We start from the raw sequence: 18108 nt of genomic DNA, 5'->3' as shown, positions 1-18108 counted from the left end.
TATTTTCAGTCCCTGGATATTAATCAGGACAAGTGCACTTTGCTGTTGTTAGCCAATGGAAACTCTGGCAGCTACGGCGACTTAATTGGATTAAACTTTTGGACCAAGGACATGATGGAGGACGAACAAAGGGACACGAGAGGGTGGAGTGGCATCATCCACGTCACCTGCGTCACCGTCATCATCGTCATCACCATCATCATCATCATCATCGTCATCATCATCATCATCATTTCCCAATCCCCAACCTTCACCACCCTCAAGAAACTGTCGCAGTGGAGGAGAAAACGCCCATCCCCAATCACCCCCTCCCCACTCCACCACCCACTTCATACACTTCATCCGCCTCTGCCAATATAACCGGGGCACTTAACAGAATGTAAGTAACCAAGGAACTATTTTTAGACTCATTCATTTGACTTTGAGTTAATGTCACGTTTTTTTTTGTCTCGCTTCCAGAGCTCCAATGTAGCAGCAGGACACAATCGTTATACTTTTGTAATAGAATTTATTCATGATTTCTTTTTTCTACAATTAGAATCTTCTTAGGCCAGAACGAATAAGTAAATAAATAAATAAGTCAATAAATAAATATAGATTTATCTGCCTAAAACTTTTTTTTTTCTCACCGATTCAAGTAACTCTACCAACACTGTAAAATAAAATTATGAATTTGTACACTTTTAAAATATATCAATATATACAGTATATATGTACACATCACACACACACACACACACACACACACAAATCTGTTTGCAAAAAGACAACAAATAAACACTGACTTCACCTCAGACTAGACACAGTAATTATGAGTTTGCAGATAAAATATCACAGCACGTATCCTTTACGAGTCTTTTACAGCAGCGACTTCCTTTTATAACAAAGTGGCTGCCAGACCGTTTGCATAATATCAAGCTGAAATGGCACCTGCAACTGATATATAGTGCACTAGGTAGGGAGCAGGGAACCATTTTAAATGTCTATTCGAAGTCGCGGCTAGTTAAGGCGATTGTAACATCGAGTTCTCCGTATCTGTTCTCATTTTTACACAACAAATATGAATATACTGGATGTGTAATTATCTCACAGTTATGCCATATATCATATATCATGAATGGGATTGAAACAATTTGTTAGAGTAATGGAACAGCTAATAACTCTATTTTTATACATTTGAATTACAAGATGATGAGATGCTATGAACTATGGTCTACTGTATAACACGGGACTCGGCTACACGGTCCTTAAACCTCTGTATGCTAATGCACGGTGTTTTTATTTTGTTTAGGTTTCGGAAATACGTCCTGATCTAGGTTAAGCTTCGGAGAAATAAATATTGCCTCGATGGGAATCTTGAGGTCACAGTATCTAGGGTTTTCCTTCAGAGCATGAGGAGCAAAATGAGTTCATGGATTATACATACCATACTGAAGTGTACTGAAATTTCAGCAAAACTGCTTCCCATTGGAATGATGTAATACATCGTGTAATATGTCACACCGCTTTCCATGCTTGCTCCTGGTTTTGCCATTCTGGTTTATCCTGTTGCAGCAATGGAAAATCCAATACATAGGGTTAAAGTAAACTGTCCATTTTCATCCGTTGTCAAGGACATTCATCTAACGAGGTGCTGTCCTTCCCATCATGGCCATAGTCCTAATTGAAAAGGTAGAAGTCATTACTCATTTTCATGACTAGGAGACTCTGGGCTGGAGTCCTCCTCCTCTTCAGTGAGGGTTTCCTTCCTACTGAAGGTGCTGGCTAACGTGACGCTGAGACGCGGCCGGACTGGTGCCATCTCGTTCAGCCCGATAACATTCCTGTTCACTAGTGTGGTCCTGTCCATGATTTCAGCGCTGTGCTTGGCCACTACTGCGTCCAGAAAGTCATACTTGGCTGACAATTTGCCACTCTCAAACAAGTACTTGAACAAGTAAGAGAAGGCCACATTGCCCAGAAAGGATGCCAGCATGGAGACCGTCTTGTATGGAAACCTCTGCATTATCAGATGCTCTACTTCCCCTGTGCTGTGGTGCACCTTTTCCATAACGTACCATCCCGGGTAATAAATAAAAGGGGGTAGTTTGAGGTAAGGCTCACCGCCACCGATGCGCAGAATCAGGCCGAAGAAGTAGCCAGCCACCGAGCCGTACGTGTTGGTGCCTCTCACAAACAGGACACTGAGGAGCTGTGGGAAGATGATCACGTATACCAGGTCTGAGCTTAGGTACCAGAGTCCATACACTGTACCTGTCAGGAGAGCCATGGCTGTTGCCAGAGCACCAAAAACAAAAATGGTGATCCGCATAACCCAGACTATCTCTCTGTCTGATGCCTAGAGTTAAAAAAAAGAATAGTATTCAAAAACGTATTTTCGTGCATCTCTGAATTGTTTTATTGTTTGAGTTGATGTGTGATTAGTGTTGATCAGTTTTAATGCATACGGTGACATTATTAGAAGTCAGACGGTTAGAAGTAACATTGTGTTCTGCAGCACTAATGTAATGGTTGTAATGGCTGCTCACCGACTGGCGGAAGGCCAGTTGGTAGATGTTCCTAGCGAACATGGAGCTGGCTGAAAGGATGGATGAGTCAGCTGATGACATCACCGCAGCAGACACTGCCCCCAGACCAAAGAAGGACACGTAGGATGGGCACAGGTACTGCAACACGATTGGAAGGATCATTTCTGACTCGTCTTTCTTCATGGGAGGGACCGGCCCATAGGTTGTCTGATTCCAGTCTACGACCAAAAGTACAGAGATGGTTAAAGTGACCGCTAACCTTCAGCCCATAAACCACACAATATGAGCACTTACACCGTGTCCCCTATTTAGGTAGGAACACCAATCGAATGTGCCTTCTGTATATTAATGTGCACTTTTAGAGCAAATGTTTCCTCAAGAGTTCTCAGTTCCAGAATAGGTTCTGCTTTAAACATTTTTTGGTAATAAGGTTCTATCAGAGGAAAGAACCTTAGGCATTTAGAAAAACATGGCGGACTTGCCAAGGAAAACCTGCAGAGTAGAGGTCTTCTTGAGTCTAAAGAAATGTACCCGACCCGAAGTGACCTGATCACTTTTTACCCATTTTTTTTTTTTTAAGAAAGACCCGACCCGAGACAAACCCAAAAAAATTAGACCCGAGTCCGACCCGACCCGTTGGCAATTTCTTTTAACCCGACTGGACCCGAATGTCGCATAACTCTACACTAAAGTAAACGCTACAGCATGGACTCAAAATTGATTGACAGGTCTAATTCAACGAAAATGAGCTTACCACCAGCCACATGTCACCAGCCACATGTCGCAAGCGGTCTTGGCAAAAAAAGGAGAGGTTGGAAAAGGACTCGAGTCGATGCACACACACGAGATACAGTAGTTTGGGTCTTCTTGGGTTCGTTCGGTAAAAACACATTCATTTTAAATTACCCGAGACCCGACGCCGCTATTGTTATTCCCGACCCGTGTCCGAGGTACACGTGAAACTTTTAGCTTGGGTCTCGGGTCTGACCTCGGGTTTTCGGATCTACAGTAAGTGGACCCGTGAAGACCTCTAGTGCAGAGCCTTATTGTACTTCAGCATCTAGGTACGGAAGTCTAAAGTGATATCAAAATCTCCAACCCAAGATATTTTTCAGTTAGACAGATGGTGGTCTGGCTATCATCAACTTTCATCTCAGTTATTTTATTATGGATTTCATTCCGTTTTTTTTGTGGCTATTTTGTTTTCAAATGGAACACTTCAAGCTTAATTTATAGGCCAATGATAAAACACATTCGATAATATCCTCCAATTTTATTGTCTTATTGCCGCAATATTTCCTAAAAGCCAAAGCTTCAGTTCCACACTGTGTCTTTGATGGTGAAAATCAGTAGAATAAATCTGATTCGTCAGGCATGCTTCAGATGTAATATTTACAGAGTTCACATCGTTAAACGGATAAGCCCTCAATTATAGATGAGGGAGACCAGCTGTTGTTATTTACACATTTCTTTAGAGATCTGACGGTAACATGGCCGCCACCCCGGGGTAGTACAGTCGGGGGAAAGACCTCCCTGTTGTGAGAGTTCATTTCGACTGTAACAATCAGACATTTTCCCATGTGAGGTTCAGCAACTGGCACACAATCATCAGTACATTCATTCATCAGTGCTGTTTCAGATATTGAGCAGGAATGGGAAATTACGTAATAAAGATGCTAGAAATTTTGCTTTCACCCGTATGATTGATTTGTGAGTCAAGGGAAAGTGTAAGCCTGAATAATACAAAGGCATCATAATGTAAATGAGAACACTGGAACATTTATTAAAGGGACTGGTGTGTTATTTTAGTTTCCCTTGAGAACTGCCTGTGCTAAACTACCGTGAATTTGCAAGCTGGAACGATGTGTTCAAGACAGTTATGCCAGAAAAATCTGCCATAATACCATGCTTAGATAAGCTAGTATTAGAACAGTTCTCAAATAGCAGCCTCGATGGATGCGATCCTGTCTAACTCAAATCAACATCTAGCGTCTAGTGACACACAGTATCTTATCGATATGGCCAAGCTTTGATATTCTACATGCCAGAAACCCAAGAGTGTCCTGACATCCTTATATTTACATTTACAGTATTTGGCAGACACATTTTATCTCATTTTATACAACTAAGAAATTGAGTATTAAGGGCCTTGCTCAGGGGCCCATTAATGGCAGAGTGGGGTACCTGGGATTCGAACTGACAACCATCCAATTGTTAGTTCCATGCCTTAACCACTAGGCTACCACATCTCTTATATCATACTGATATATTATATCAGACTTGTAACGATACAATGATTTGTTTGTTTCTTCAAACCAATGAACCATAGTTAAGACCATATTGCTGGTCCTAATGCTTCAGCTAACCTGTGGAGGCCCCAATAGCTCCAATCAGGACGGAGGGTATGGCCATAACGATACAGCCGAAGGCAGCCAGGAAGGACAGGACTTGAGCGTAGGTAGCCGAAGAGGCTGAAAGGACCCTTTGAAAATAGACCTGCCAGGGAATTCCCCCCAACATCTAGGAAGAAGGACGACAACATAAATACAGACACCACACAAAACAAATAACAGCAACAGTTTCAACAGGTTTTATAGTGAAATAAACATAAATCTCATCCTTCAGACGCAGGTCGACACGAAACAACGTGCTACGGTAAATCGAATCACAATATTTTTGCATTCAGCCACACTCTGATGATCAAAATTGACCCTTTGTACATAGTCAAGGTTGCAATGCTGGCTCTTTCTTGCTTCACAGAGATGACAGAATTACTTGCTTTACAATTTTATTACAAGCCCTTGACATTTAGAAATACGTATCGTTTCCCTGTTTGCTTCCTTCATTTGGAATAGGTCACAGAGTTCAATTACATTCTAGCATTTCATATTATTCAATAATTTCGTTTAGTAGAAGTGTGGCAGCATGGGAAATCTCTCCTCACAGTAAATTTCTCTGTGTGTGTGTACAGTATACTGAAATGTTTATCTTCTGCACATATCATGATCACAAATAATGTGAAATATAATGTGAAGATTTCATGCCGGTTTTCTGTTTACAATCTAAATTCAGCAAGTAGATATCATATCATACAGATTGATGATTAAAACATAGTAAAGGAAACCACACGTAGCTAACAAGCGGACTTTTTCATCGATAGTCAACTCGAAGAAATATCGGCATCCTCGGTAAAGATAAATAAATGAAGCTGCGGTTTATTAGCTTAATCTTGCTCTAGAACAGTAAAAGAACTCAAACCTTTAAATGAAGCAAATGTCCTCTAAAAAGGGCATAAAATATACGTCGATTGTTTTCTTTTGTTGTTTTTTTTCCGTAAAACTTGTCTTCTAACACATGATATTTGCAGGAAGAAAGCCTAGGCATGTAAATCGAAATGTTTCCATAATATTTAGGTGAAATAATATTTGGTTAAACTATATTTGTCTAATTATTTGGTGAAATAATGTTTTCACAGCATTTTAAAATTGTGTTTTGTTTACAATTCAGCCACAGTGGCGTCCTATGGGGTTTCCCAGACTGCCGCCCACACAATAATAAATTGATCCGTCTGTTGTTTCTTCGCATTAGAAAATGTCCTATATTACAACAATGACACGTTTCCATGTGAACTACACTCCACTCACCAGAAGGAAGAAGTTATCTGCCCACATCCATTTATCTTTGCTTTCGATCGACCCCAGCCAGGGATCCTGGTAGAGCTCCACCACTGCAGTCAGGCCGATGTCCGACACAGCAGGGTTCGACAGTGCAAACGGTACACTGATCCACTGCAGAGAGAACAAAAACACTTTCATTTACTTTCTACATGCCGGCCGTTGAATAAACAACAATTAGTCTTTATTTCCTTGTAATTTTTTACTTTGGGACAATGTAGGAAAAAAAAAACAGTACATCTATTACACAGCAGTCCGTCTTCAAAATGAGTTTCTTTAACATTAAAGATTTTTAACACCGATATTAATCATGTAAATGATGTAAAAGTGGACTACAGTCACGTGGCAAGTTAGATACTACATATGACGCCAAATTATACTCATCTACATTCAGCTCCAAAAATATTGCCACCCTTGGTAAAGATGACTTAATAACGCTGTGGTTTACTAGCTTAATCTTGCTTTTAAACAATACAAGGATCTTTAACCGATCTTTTTTTGAGTAAATTTACTCTAAGGCACGATGAATTCGATGTTGCTAATTCAGGATGTCTCCATTATCTTTAAAATGCACTTCTGCAAATGAAAGAAATAAATATTTCAGACATTTGACCTTGCTGTGACCTTGACTCTGGTCGGATCAATTCTGAAAGCTAATCGGTTTATCTGACAGTTACAACGACAACTCCAGATATTGCACTAATGAGAATATCAGATGGATGCAGCCAGTGTAAAGGACATAAAAAGTAAATTGATTTCATCAGGCTGTTCCTGAGATCTTCTAAAACTGTACTGTACATATGATTAAATAACATGAATGTACCAATCCCAAAAAGATGCAGAAGAGTTGAACCACGTCTGTGTAGGCCACTGAGTAAACACCGCCAATTAGGGTGTAGAAAATGGCGATAAGGGCTGAAATGATGACTGACATGTTAATATTGATGTCCACGATGACGCTCAGCGTTGCTCCTGTTGGTGGAAAAAAGAAATGGTGTGTGATTAAGAAGCTCTTCGATTTTGACACATTGGTAAGAATTTTACTGAAATTTGCCAGGCCATTGTTCATGTTGTTCGTGTCACTTTTGATTTCATTCACCTTTCTTAATATTTGTTAATATAATATATAAGCGCTTACTCATTAAATGCCATTTATTTTCTTCGCTCTAGAATTTGTAGAAATTCCAAGAAAACTCCTAAGGGCAAAACTATGTAGGCTAAAAGAAGGAACAGATTCTGGTTAATACTGTAAATTTATCGATTGTCCTCAAGTCTGGATTAATTTCATTGTTCTGGATATTTTCTATGTTCTAGGATACTATTGGGACAGCTGGGTCCTTTGAATCATCCTCAGCTACCTGTAGCCCTGACAACAGGGAAATATAAAGCTGAAAATCTATCAATTTAAACTGATCAAGACATGCATTTTTACCAATAAGTAAGAAAATAATATTTTAAAGCATAACTGGTTTTAAAAGACAACAAAAGGCTTATAAACATGTAATAAAAAATATAGTAGACATGCAAAAAGGAATGATGGTGGACCCATAACGGTACTCTGGTGTACAGCTTCCTGTGTCCTGGAGGTCACCTGCTCTGTACATTTTATAGTTGTTTTTTTTCTGCCCTAACACACCAGATTCAACCCAGGAAGGCTTAGTAATTAGTTGGTTTATTGTTCAAAAAGGAAAACCACTAAAATAGGGTATTTGCTGAGTGGATTTTTGGTAAAGCTGTGAGGTCAAATCCCTGTGTTGCCAAATGGCCACTGTTGTGTCCTAGAGCTACAGTAGTTCCTTAATAATCGACTGCTCAGTTCTGTCCATTTTCTAATGCTTATTGGTTTAACTGAAAGTATCCCCAAAATGTTCAGTCAGATGGATACTTCAGGAAAAGAGCTCGGAAACCGTATCCAACAGGTGGACACCAAATATCTAACTTTAGTCATTTTCTTAACCAGGCAGCTAACCAACCTTTGATAGTCAAATCAATGCATAAATAGGCACAAAGTTATTCTTACAAAAATCAATTAACTCTTTTTTTGTCTTTGCCAATACAACTAAAGTGGTGTGAAAATATAAGCAAACATCTACATTGAAATACATCTTAAGTGACTATATTAAAGGCCAAAAAACAGGCTGGTCGTTTTTTGGTGTTTTTGCCTTTTAGACGTGTGTCACTGTTCCACCCAGTCGTTTCTCTGAAACTTTCCTCTTTGTGGAACTGATATCGGTTTTTTTTTTTTCTTACTCAGGCTCACGAATTGATTGAGCACCCTGTGTTCCTTACCGAGGGCTGATAAGATGGCGGCCGACCAGAAGATCTCCCCCATGAGCGCGGGGATGAAGAGCAGGCCGCCCATGCGCTTTCCGTACAGCTGCTGGAAAGGGTCCAACATGGTGACGTAGCCGCGGGAGCGCATGGGCTTGGCGAAGAACAGGCCGCCTTTATATCAGGAGAGAACAGGATATAGATCTCATTAAGGATATAGAAAAGATGATGATGATGATGATGATGATGATGATGATGATAATTATGATCATTCATTAGCCTTAATTAAGAGGATCCAATAAGATTACTAACAGAGAGGCAGCGTGATAGTAGAAGTAGTAATAATAGTAATAATAATCATAATCATGATCATAATAATAGTGTTGTCCTTAATTATCCTACCAAGTACGAGACTCATGGCGTATCCAAATGGAGCTTGCGCCCAGGCCAAGCCGTAACCGGGCAGATACACATACTCAGCGGTGCCGTTAATATATCCACCTCCAACCCATGTAGCTGCAAATATAATAAAGTATCCAACACACACACGCGTGAGCATTCATTAATAACTGAATGTACTGCACGTGTATCTTTAATCTACAATCTCAGAAATAATGGAACTTTTCCTTTACATTTTATTGTACTTTTACATTTTATTTCCTTAAAAGAATGACATAGTCTTATAAATAGTCAGAATTGGATTATTGAATACCACCGGTGTAGCTTTAAACCTTTAAAACATCTCATTAAAAGTGTACAACATGAATCTGTCCGTCTGTCAGGGATAAAAACAGCTTTAAAAAAAAAAAAAGATTTTCCCTGTTCCTAATCCAGCGGCAAGGGAAAGATGTCTAGCTTTATTTCTGAGTGTGTATAAACTCACAGGAATGGCACAATATTTATTTCTTAATTTATTTTTGTATGTATTAACACTTGGTTACAAATAAATAAATAAATAAATAAATAAATAAATAAATAAATAAATAAATAATACTCGTCTCGTTCCAGTCATCACTTTTACCGACGCGCAAAAACGCATCGTTTTCCATAGAGAAAAAAAAGTCATTATACGTGGTTTGCCAAAAAATAAAAAAATAAAAAGGAGAGAGTTTTAATAATAATAATAATAATAATAATAATAATAATAATAATAATAATAATAAGAAGAAGAAGAAGAAGAAGAAGAAGAAGAAGAAGAAGAAGAACAGACTTCCTTGCTTTATAAAGTACATGCTTTATGCTCCTACCAGTCATAGTAAACGCTCCCACAAACAGTCCGATGTCTCTTCCTCCGACCATGATGGTCTCACTGCGGTCCGTTCCCTCCTCCACGCCGGAGTTCTTGTTCTTCCAGGCTGCCCATATTCCCACACCGAGGATCAGCAAGTAGAAGATGACGATCGCGACCAGCCCTTCCACATGGATGGCCATCTTCACTGCGCTTCTGAACACCTCAATGACATGGAATTGACTTGATGCACGGAGAGAAGAGAAGAGAAGAGAAGAGAAGAGAAGAGAAGAGAAGAGAAGAGAAGAGGAGAGGAGAGGAGACGAGAGGAAAGGAGGGGAGGAGAGGAGAGGAGAGAAGAGGAAAGGAAAGAAGAGGAGAGAGAAGCGACAAACACCCAGATGATCAACAGTTCACAACTGAACAAACGTATTCCATCCCAACAGCAGCTGAGTCCGAAAGACTCTCCTTTATGTATTTTTTATTCCTGTACATGGTTTTCGAAGTGTTGATCGTGTGCATCGTTAATTAAACTAATTGTTTAGTTTCATATTTAGTTTCAATCCTTTACACTCGTTTACATTTTACGCTACACGCCTAAGTTTACTATCCAGCATGCAAAACGCGTAAAATTTTATTGTATTGGATAAATGTGGATTGTTGTACCGTCACTCACTGTACTTTGGAGTTTTAATCATTAAAATATACATATTTTTAAATATTCGCTTTGCATGCATGTAGAAACGGAGTGGAAAGTGTCTCTTACCTTTATGCAGGAGTACCAGACAAACACCAGGCACCGTCTGGGGGAAATGAATGAGGTGTGCGGTGCGCGCTGACGCAGAGAGCGCAGTGTCCGCCTTCAGTAAGGAGGCAGTCCCGCACTTTTCACACGCACCAACGCGTTACACACACGCTTATATGAGAGTAAGGTTTCGTCAGAGCTTCGAAAATGAACGTCAGAGCTGTGAATGGAGGCCTGTTGTTCAATAAATATGTCAAACGCCACTGGAGCTCATCCAGCGGTCAAACCCTTCACACAAGAGGTCTGATTTCACCACATTTGGATTTTTGATGTGCAAGTCATCCTAAGAATAGTTGTTTATATACTTTCACAAACTTCACACTGAGTTCAAGCTGTGTGTATCAATTACATATGAAATGTTCACAAGATCTAATCAGGAAATCAGTTCTAAGTATTCAGCTGGATTCTCCAAACATTTTACTATATTTACTATTTATTTATCTGATTTTATGTTCAGTCTGCTCCACACGCACTCATAGATAAATTGCCTGAATCTTGAACTCTTAAGGATTATCAGGTTTTGCAGGTTAAGGAAAAAGAAAATAAAAACTATGCCATAGAACAATTTTGGTTCCCTAAAGAACCTTTCAGTATCGCTTCTTAAAGGACCCCTTTTTTCCCCTAGTGCCATAAAAACATTTTTATAGTCTAAAGAACCTTTTCTCCACTACAACATTCTGGATGTTAAAGGGACTTCATAGAACAATACCTTCTTCCAAAAGAGCAAAGCAGATCTAACTATCCAAAATCATCAGTGGATCAATACAATCTAAGTTATGGTTCTCTAAAAGAAAATCAAGTCTCCACTTGTTGCATTTAAAGGTTTTTATTGATATTAAGGTTCCTGCAGGAACCATGCAACATCCAGGAGGTTTTAAAACTTCTTTTGGAGGAACTTTAAATAGTTCTGAATGTTTGTTTTGACTTTACATTGGAAATAAATCTAGCGATAAAAAATATAGTTTATATTTGTTTAAAGGTTGTTTGTTGCCCTAAAACGGTTCTAATCCAAACCCTATCAGATACAGAAATGGATTCCCCATAAACACGTTAACCCTTTTTAACAGCACACTGGCATTCCTTTACGCAGATAGACTGGAAATCGACTAATGGGTCATTTTCAATCAGTATAAACAAAAGAATATTTATGCCTGCAGATCTGATCTAAAACGAGTCAGGACTCTTGACTTTCAGCATGAGACATGTGTTTTTTCCTCCGTTTGATAACTTCACTATAATTTCTAATATTCTAGATAAAAACAGAAATAGTTATAAAACACCACACATTCTTAAAGTCCTGAGTGTCTGCTTTCATATGAGCTTCATATTAAACACCAATATGGAGTTAGACATGACTAAGACATACAACAGACACAACAAAAACAGCAAACTCCATTTTTTGGCTTTCGTTTAATATCATTTCACTTCTAGTTCAAAATGAATATTATTTCATTCAACATATTTTTCTTACAATGTTATATTAATGATGCAGACACTTGTCAAGCTGGGCCAGACTGAACATTTCCACTCTAACTTCATCAGTGTGGCACTTGACCGCATTCTGACAGCCATAAGTAAGTAAATATTCCCTGTGGACATAAACACTGTTTATATTTAGAAAATTAACGGACTCGGCCGGGCGTTTAATTGCTCTTTGAAATATATGAGGTGAGGAACTTCCAGAGCGAGCCAATTTACCAGTGACAAGACCCCAACTTGGTCTAGACGACCTTAACTCGCATGAATCGACTAATTTGACTCATCCAAAAAAAAAAAAAATATATATATATATATAAATCTGACAGCCTGCCAGGACGCTTCCAATTACGAGAACACACTTCCCATGCAGATGGTAAGGCTGTCTGTAGAGGAAGGAATTTGGGCAAGATCCTGAATTCCTGTTCAACTCAATACAAATTAGTGATTTTAATGAGTGTGAATTTGATCAGTTTTTCTAAAACATTAAGTTGTAACAAAAAATGTAAAACTCCTTACCAAGCAGCCAAAAAGGATTTACAGTGTAAGGAAATGTGTCTTTATTTGGAAATTAGAGAGTGGGTGTGGCTTTAAAACCAATGTTTTCTTTAGTCCATATATGGAATATTCAGAAAGCAAGATACAGCTATTTTGCTAACCAGCTAAATAACACAACTCATAATATTGTTTACTGCTAATGCAAGTCAGATAATTATCAAAGACTAAATAAAGACTAAGCTATTTAATAAATGTCATCATGCTCAGTGTTAGTGCTAACCGGCTAGCTAAGTTCAGCTAACATGAGAGGATAACTGTGAGGATTGCTAAGTCATATTTAATCAACGTTATAGCAAATCAGCTAAATAAATTTGTCCTGCTGTTGTTCTCCTGTTAACTAGCTGACAGGATTTCTCAGCAGTTTCATATGTAATATTTATTAAAAGTTTTAATCTACAATCTTAATACTAAATAACTATCCTTGGTGGATATCAGGGAAAATTATTACGTTATGTGCATAAATGTCCGGCTTCCGTTAGCCAGAGCGCTAAGTGATGCGATGCTGACAGGATTTTTGAGAGAATTGTTAAATCTTCTTCACAGTCTTCACTGCTAATGTAATGCTAGCTAAGATTTATTTATTTATTTTGTCAGGACTTTATTAATTTTGTCTGTAAGGTACTCATCCAGGCTTTCATTAGCAAAAGAGCTAACATGAGGGTTAAACTTAGAGGATTGTTAGTGGTATTTATTTAATGTTATAATCTTCAGAATTGCTGCTAACCAGCTAGCTAAGATAAGCTAACCTGACTTGACTTAAATTTGAATTCAGTTTTTTGTTGACAAAATAGCTAAAGCTTGCTAAGCTGACAGGATTTTTGAGAGGATTATTACTTGACATACACTAAATGTTATAATCTTCAGCATTAATGCTAACCAGCTAGATAAGATAAACTAATTTGCAGGATTGCAATGAGAATTTTGACTTTATATTCATATATATTCCTTTATTAGCAAAATAGCTAAAAGGTACTAAGCTGACATATGGATTTTTTAATCATGTTCACGAAGGTTACAATCTCCATTGCTAATGTTAGTCTGCTTGCTAATTTGCACTGAGCTGGAGGGTCTGAAAGTCGATATTTATAAATGTTTATAGACTTTGGTGTTAATAATAATATAGCCAGCTCCCAGAGAGTAAAACAGGAAAGATATTTCATGAATCCTGTTTTCCAAAGAAAAATTGTCTGTAGTGTGTGAGTGAATGAGAGTGTGTGTGTGCCCTGTGATGGGTTGGCACTCCGTCCAGGGTGTACCCTGCCTCGATGCCCGATGACGCCTGAGATAGGCACAGGCTTCCAGTGACCCGAGGTAGTTCGGATAAGCAGTAGAAAATGAGTGAGTGAGAGTGTTTTCCAAAGACCTAATAGAAATGCGTCTATGAGACATAAACTGGTTTGGTAGAAAGGATCTCGAGATCCAGTAAACATTGTTGCCGACCCAGTAAACGTATTTGTGAAGAAAGATAGAAAGAAAGAGAAAGATGTATGTTTAGTAAACAGCATGTGGCTGGGTGGGAAACTCTGCCTTTTGGGTATTGGCTGGAGTCGTGGTGCGAGCAGTGCGTGTTCACTCGGTGTGGGAAACCACCAGGCTTTAATGAGCACCAGACGCATCTGTCAAGTGCCCTTTGAAGTGTGCACTAAGCACAGTGGAACATGCAACTCTCCATGCAAATGGCAAATTAACACTAAAAGTGTTTACACCATCTTATAGTATTAATTCAGGGGCGTGGCAACATGGGCAGCACTTCTGCTCCATCTTTACAGCTCTGAAAGCTTACTTAACCCTGGATGATGCTATATTCTGGAAGACTTTATATATAATATAATCTCCAGGGTATCTGAGACATCAGGAACCCACGAGAGAAACATTAATTATAGATTATTATTTATAATCCATGTGCATGTTCGAGCTGCATGTTCACTCTTACGTGTGAATTTTGTTCATTGGTTCTTGACTTTTCAGTGACCTTTATGATCCTGGATATTTCATAGAAGAAAAAAAATTCTAAAGACAAAGTGCTTTAGCTCCTCTCTGTGTACAAAATAACACTAAATATAAAACCTAAATATAAAATACCACTAAATAGAAAAGATAATTTCTTCATTAAACAGCAGAGTTTTTGAGGTCCACTCTAATCACTCCACTATATCACCTTATCATTTAAAGACAACTGTTGTTGGATTTACAATAGGACGCTGCCATCTAGTGGCTGTAAGGAGGAAATAAACTAAGAAAGAAAGTCTCCTTCAGTGCAGATAGAGCTGCACTTTTGAGCACAACAACAACAACAACAACAACAACAACAACAATAATAATAATAATAATAATAATAATAATAATAATAATAATAATAATAATAATAATAATAATAATAATAATAATAATAATCACACTGTCTGTTGTCACTTTTTTGACATTTTAGGGAGTTTTTCCTCACCACCGTCACCTCTCGTTTGCTCATTAAAAAATAAATCTGATAGATTTCTAATTTTTATCCTGAATTTCTTTATTATTGTAAAGCTGGTAAATGCAGTGACAATGCGTGTTGTCAAAAGTGCTCTTTAAAGGAAATTGAATTCATTTGAAGTCATAAACACCTCATGCTATTTTCTTTAGAATTTAATTTAAAATCTATGCAACTTTGTTCTTCAATTTAAAAATGTGCCTTAATTCTTTTCTGTATGTTTTACAGATGATTTTTTTTGTTGTAACTGCTGTGGTAGGAGACAAATAAAACACTTTAGACATGCTGCACTGAAAAAGAATCGTCCTCTAGAAGCGAACTACTGTAGGCCTACACTTCACACGGCGCTGATATCACATCTTACATGCCTGTAAGTGTTCTGTTTCTTTTCACTTCTGCCATTTTGGATGAATTCCGCACCTAAATGCCTTCCTACTTAGTTCTGAGGTTGTTATACAATGATGATATGAGTGGGTGAATGCAGGCGTCTCCGGAGTTCAGGACTGCAGTCTGGAGGCCTGGAGTCCTCAGGGGAGTGTACAGATTTGAGATAGACAGGCTCATTAGAGCTGGACAGCTGTGAGCAAAATATTTTCCTTCTCCCACACTTTCTCTGGTGGCTGCTGACTTTTCTGCTCCTGAATGAACCACAATTATAGTTTTCCAGAGATGTGGGAAAGCTTTCAAAGGCTTTAACAGAGCAGGGAGCCAAGGTAATAAAAATAATTTAAAAAGTCCATGGAAGGTGTTATCGGTCACGCTTACAGGTTAAATAATATTAATGAGGAAATGTTAAATATGCACTAATAAGGCACAATTGACTCACTTTGAAGATGGATTGCACTAAAGTCCTGTTATCCCATTCAACCAAACAGAATGTTAATATAACAGGACATCAATTTTCAATCACTATGAGTCTGAGTCTGGAACAAACATGCAAGCTCATGTGAAGTTCTTGACTTTAATGCAATGCTGTATTCTCAAAACTGTTTATAAGTTTTGGAAGAGACTGGAAGAGGAAGAGGAGGAGGAAGAGGAAGAGACTGGACAAGCTGATCAGGAAGGCCAGCTCAGTCCTGAGGATTCCTCTGGTCAATGTACAAGAGGTGGGAGAAAGGAGGATTGTAGCAAAACTATCATCATTGCTGGAGAACGACTCTCACCCCCTGTATGACACGGTTTCAGCTCTGAGCAGCTCCTTCAGTGACAGACCTAAGTTAGATCCTAAGTGTCTGAAGGAATGATACAGACGGTCTTTTCTCCCTGCTGTACAATCAAAGCTGCTCCAAGTGAACCAGTCACAATAATACAGTTATTACTGTTTAACTGCAATGATAAACAATAACAAAGCATTTTAAACATGTGCAATAACAGAAATTTTGTGTATTATGTGCAATATGTCTTCAGTGTAAGCACTACTCTTTTTATACATTGTTGTTTTTGTATATATATATTTCTGTATATTATGCCTTTATTCTTTTTATATATTTTTGCGCTGTAACAGAAAGATTTCCCCATTGTGGGACGAATAAAGGAATATCTTATCTTATCTTAAGTTGATTTATTTCTATAACAGCAGCTCAGATATTATTATTATTATTTTTTAAAGAAAGTAAACCAATATGTGTTGATGCTTTATGTTTGGAGACATGCGTCGAACATTTCTGGAAGGTGTCAGGAGATTGTAACACGAACAGAAAGAGGACACTTTTTATTATTCCTGACATAAGAACTATGTAAAGACAATGTTATTGTCTGATGAATTGTTTTATTAAAAACCTTCCACTGGAGGTGCAGAAAGTGCTGTAAATCTACACTGAACCCAGATCTCAGCACAGTGTTGAAAAGAATATCTATCATTTGGCCTGAGAGAGGTTTCTTCTTCTGTGGTAATTCCATGAGGCAGATGGGCTGCTAATTAGACCGTGTTCATGCTGCCATGGAGGTCTTAATGGAGCAGATCTGATTATCCGTGACTGAAGCTACAGGTCAGCTTTCCCACAGCAGCTGATATATTCTATTACACTCACTGATCGCACCACTGACCAAGGTCACGCTACAGCTACATTAATTTATTGTTTACTGCTATTAACTTAAGACTTTACCGTTTAACTCTATGCCTTATTTCGAGAAATGTTAATCCTCGAATTTACAACACAAAGATTACAAGTTTACACCACAGCGTTTGTCACTACTCATATTTGTTATTTATTAATAAAGCTGATTAGTACACTTTATCCAGTTATATTTAACATTGTGGAATGTTAGCTCCTGTTATCACATGTTGTAGCAGCTACAAACATTACAGATAAAGTAGAACTCATCTGTCCTGAAAATTTTCCTGTGGCAGAAAACTTACTTGCACTGGAGACTCCTTTTGATAAATTTCTCTTTACCGGAAAGCTTTATGTCTTTCTTTGTTAAATAACAAACACATATTTCAGTCTGATTATTATTAGCCTTAGATTAGAAGCCAAGTTCTTGTGGACGTGTTGTTACAGCAGGAGTTGACCACTTGGCAGAGCTGCTGTTGTCTAAGGAACAACACACAACAGACCCTGTAGACAACATAGATTAAAAAGTTTATAGATTAAAGGTTTCTGGTGACATGCTTGAATAGTGAGCTTTGGAGACTAGATGTGTGCGTGTCTACATAAGCGACGCAACAAAGTTTGCGAAACGTTGCAGCGACTGACCAATGGGAGTGAAGACTGTGGAGCACACACTGATTCTCGTTCATGTCGTATAAGATGATGCAGATTAACACAAATGGCGAATCTCTCTCCAGAACATATTTGCCGCATGCTGATAAACTGTTACTATGGTAGCTAGTAGGATGAACACGTACTTCGACTGTACGTGTTAACGTAACTCTATTTGCTCGGTTATTATAGACATGTAAAGTGACTTATTTATAAATAAATAGAAATAAAATGGCACCTGTTATACTATAAATTGCTACAGGATACTTTAGGTACCAGCTGCTTGTTAACTTGTACACAATCACAGTTTACAACAGATTTGGGACAGAAAATGTGTAGAAACCTTTTTTTTTTTTTTTTTTAATAAAGCATGAAGGACAGCTGAGTTTATATGTA

General features: G+C 38.2%; 1 protein-coding gene across 1 annotated transcript; it reads right to left on the bottom strand.

The window, feature by feature from the left end:
* Window positions 1–347: 347 nt before the first annotated feature.
* On the bottom strand, window positions 348–10581 carry slc5a7a (solute carrier family 5 member 7a). The gene is made up of 9 exons (XM_027178979.2): window positions 10468–10581; window positions 9721–9944; window positions 8876–8989; window positions 8492–8647; window positions 7026–7174; window positions 6173–6316; window positions 4895–5048; window positions 2529–2746; window positions 348–2338 (listed from the first exon to the last, which is right to left on the bottom strand). Exons 2-9 carry the CDS (start codon window positions 9902–9904, stop codon window positions 1682–1684), a joined length of 1776 nt encoding a protein of 591 aa, XP_027034780.2. The 5' UTR covers window positions 9905–9944; window positions 10468–10581; the 3' UTR covers window positions 348–1681.
* Window positions 10582–18108: the final 7527 nt, after the last annotated feature.

Source organism: Tachysurus fulvidraco, chromosome 18 (genome assembly GCF_022655615.1).
Source record: "Tachysurus fulvidraco isolate hzauxx_2018 chromosome 18, HZAU_PFXX_2.0, whole genome shotgun sequence".
Classification (NCBI taxonomy): Eukaryota; Metazoa; Chordata; class Actinopteri; order Siluriformes; family Bagridae; genus Tachysurus; species Tachysurus fulvidraco.
The sequence above is the reverse complement of the archived record's forward strand: the minus strand, read 5'-3'. Positions and strand labels throughout refer to the sequence as shown.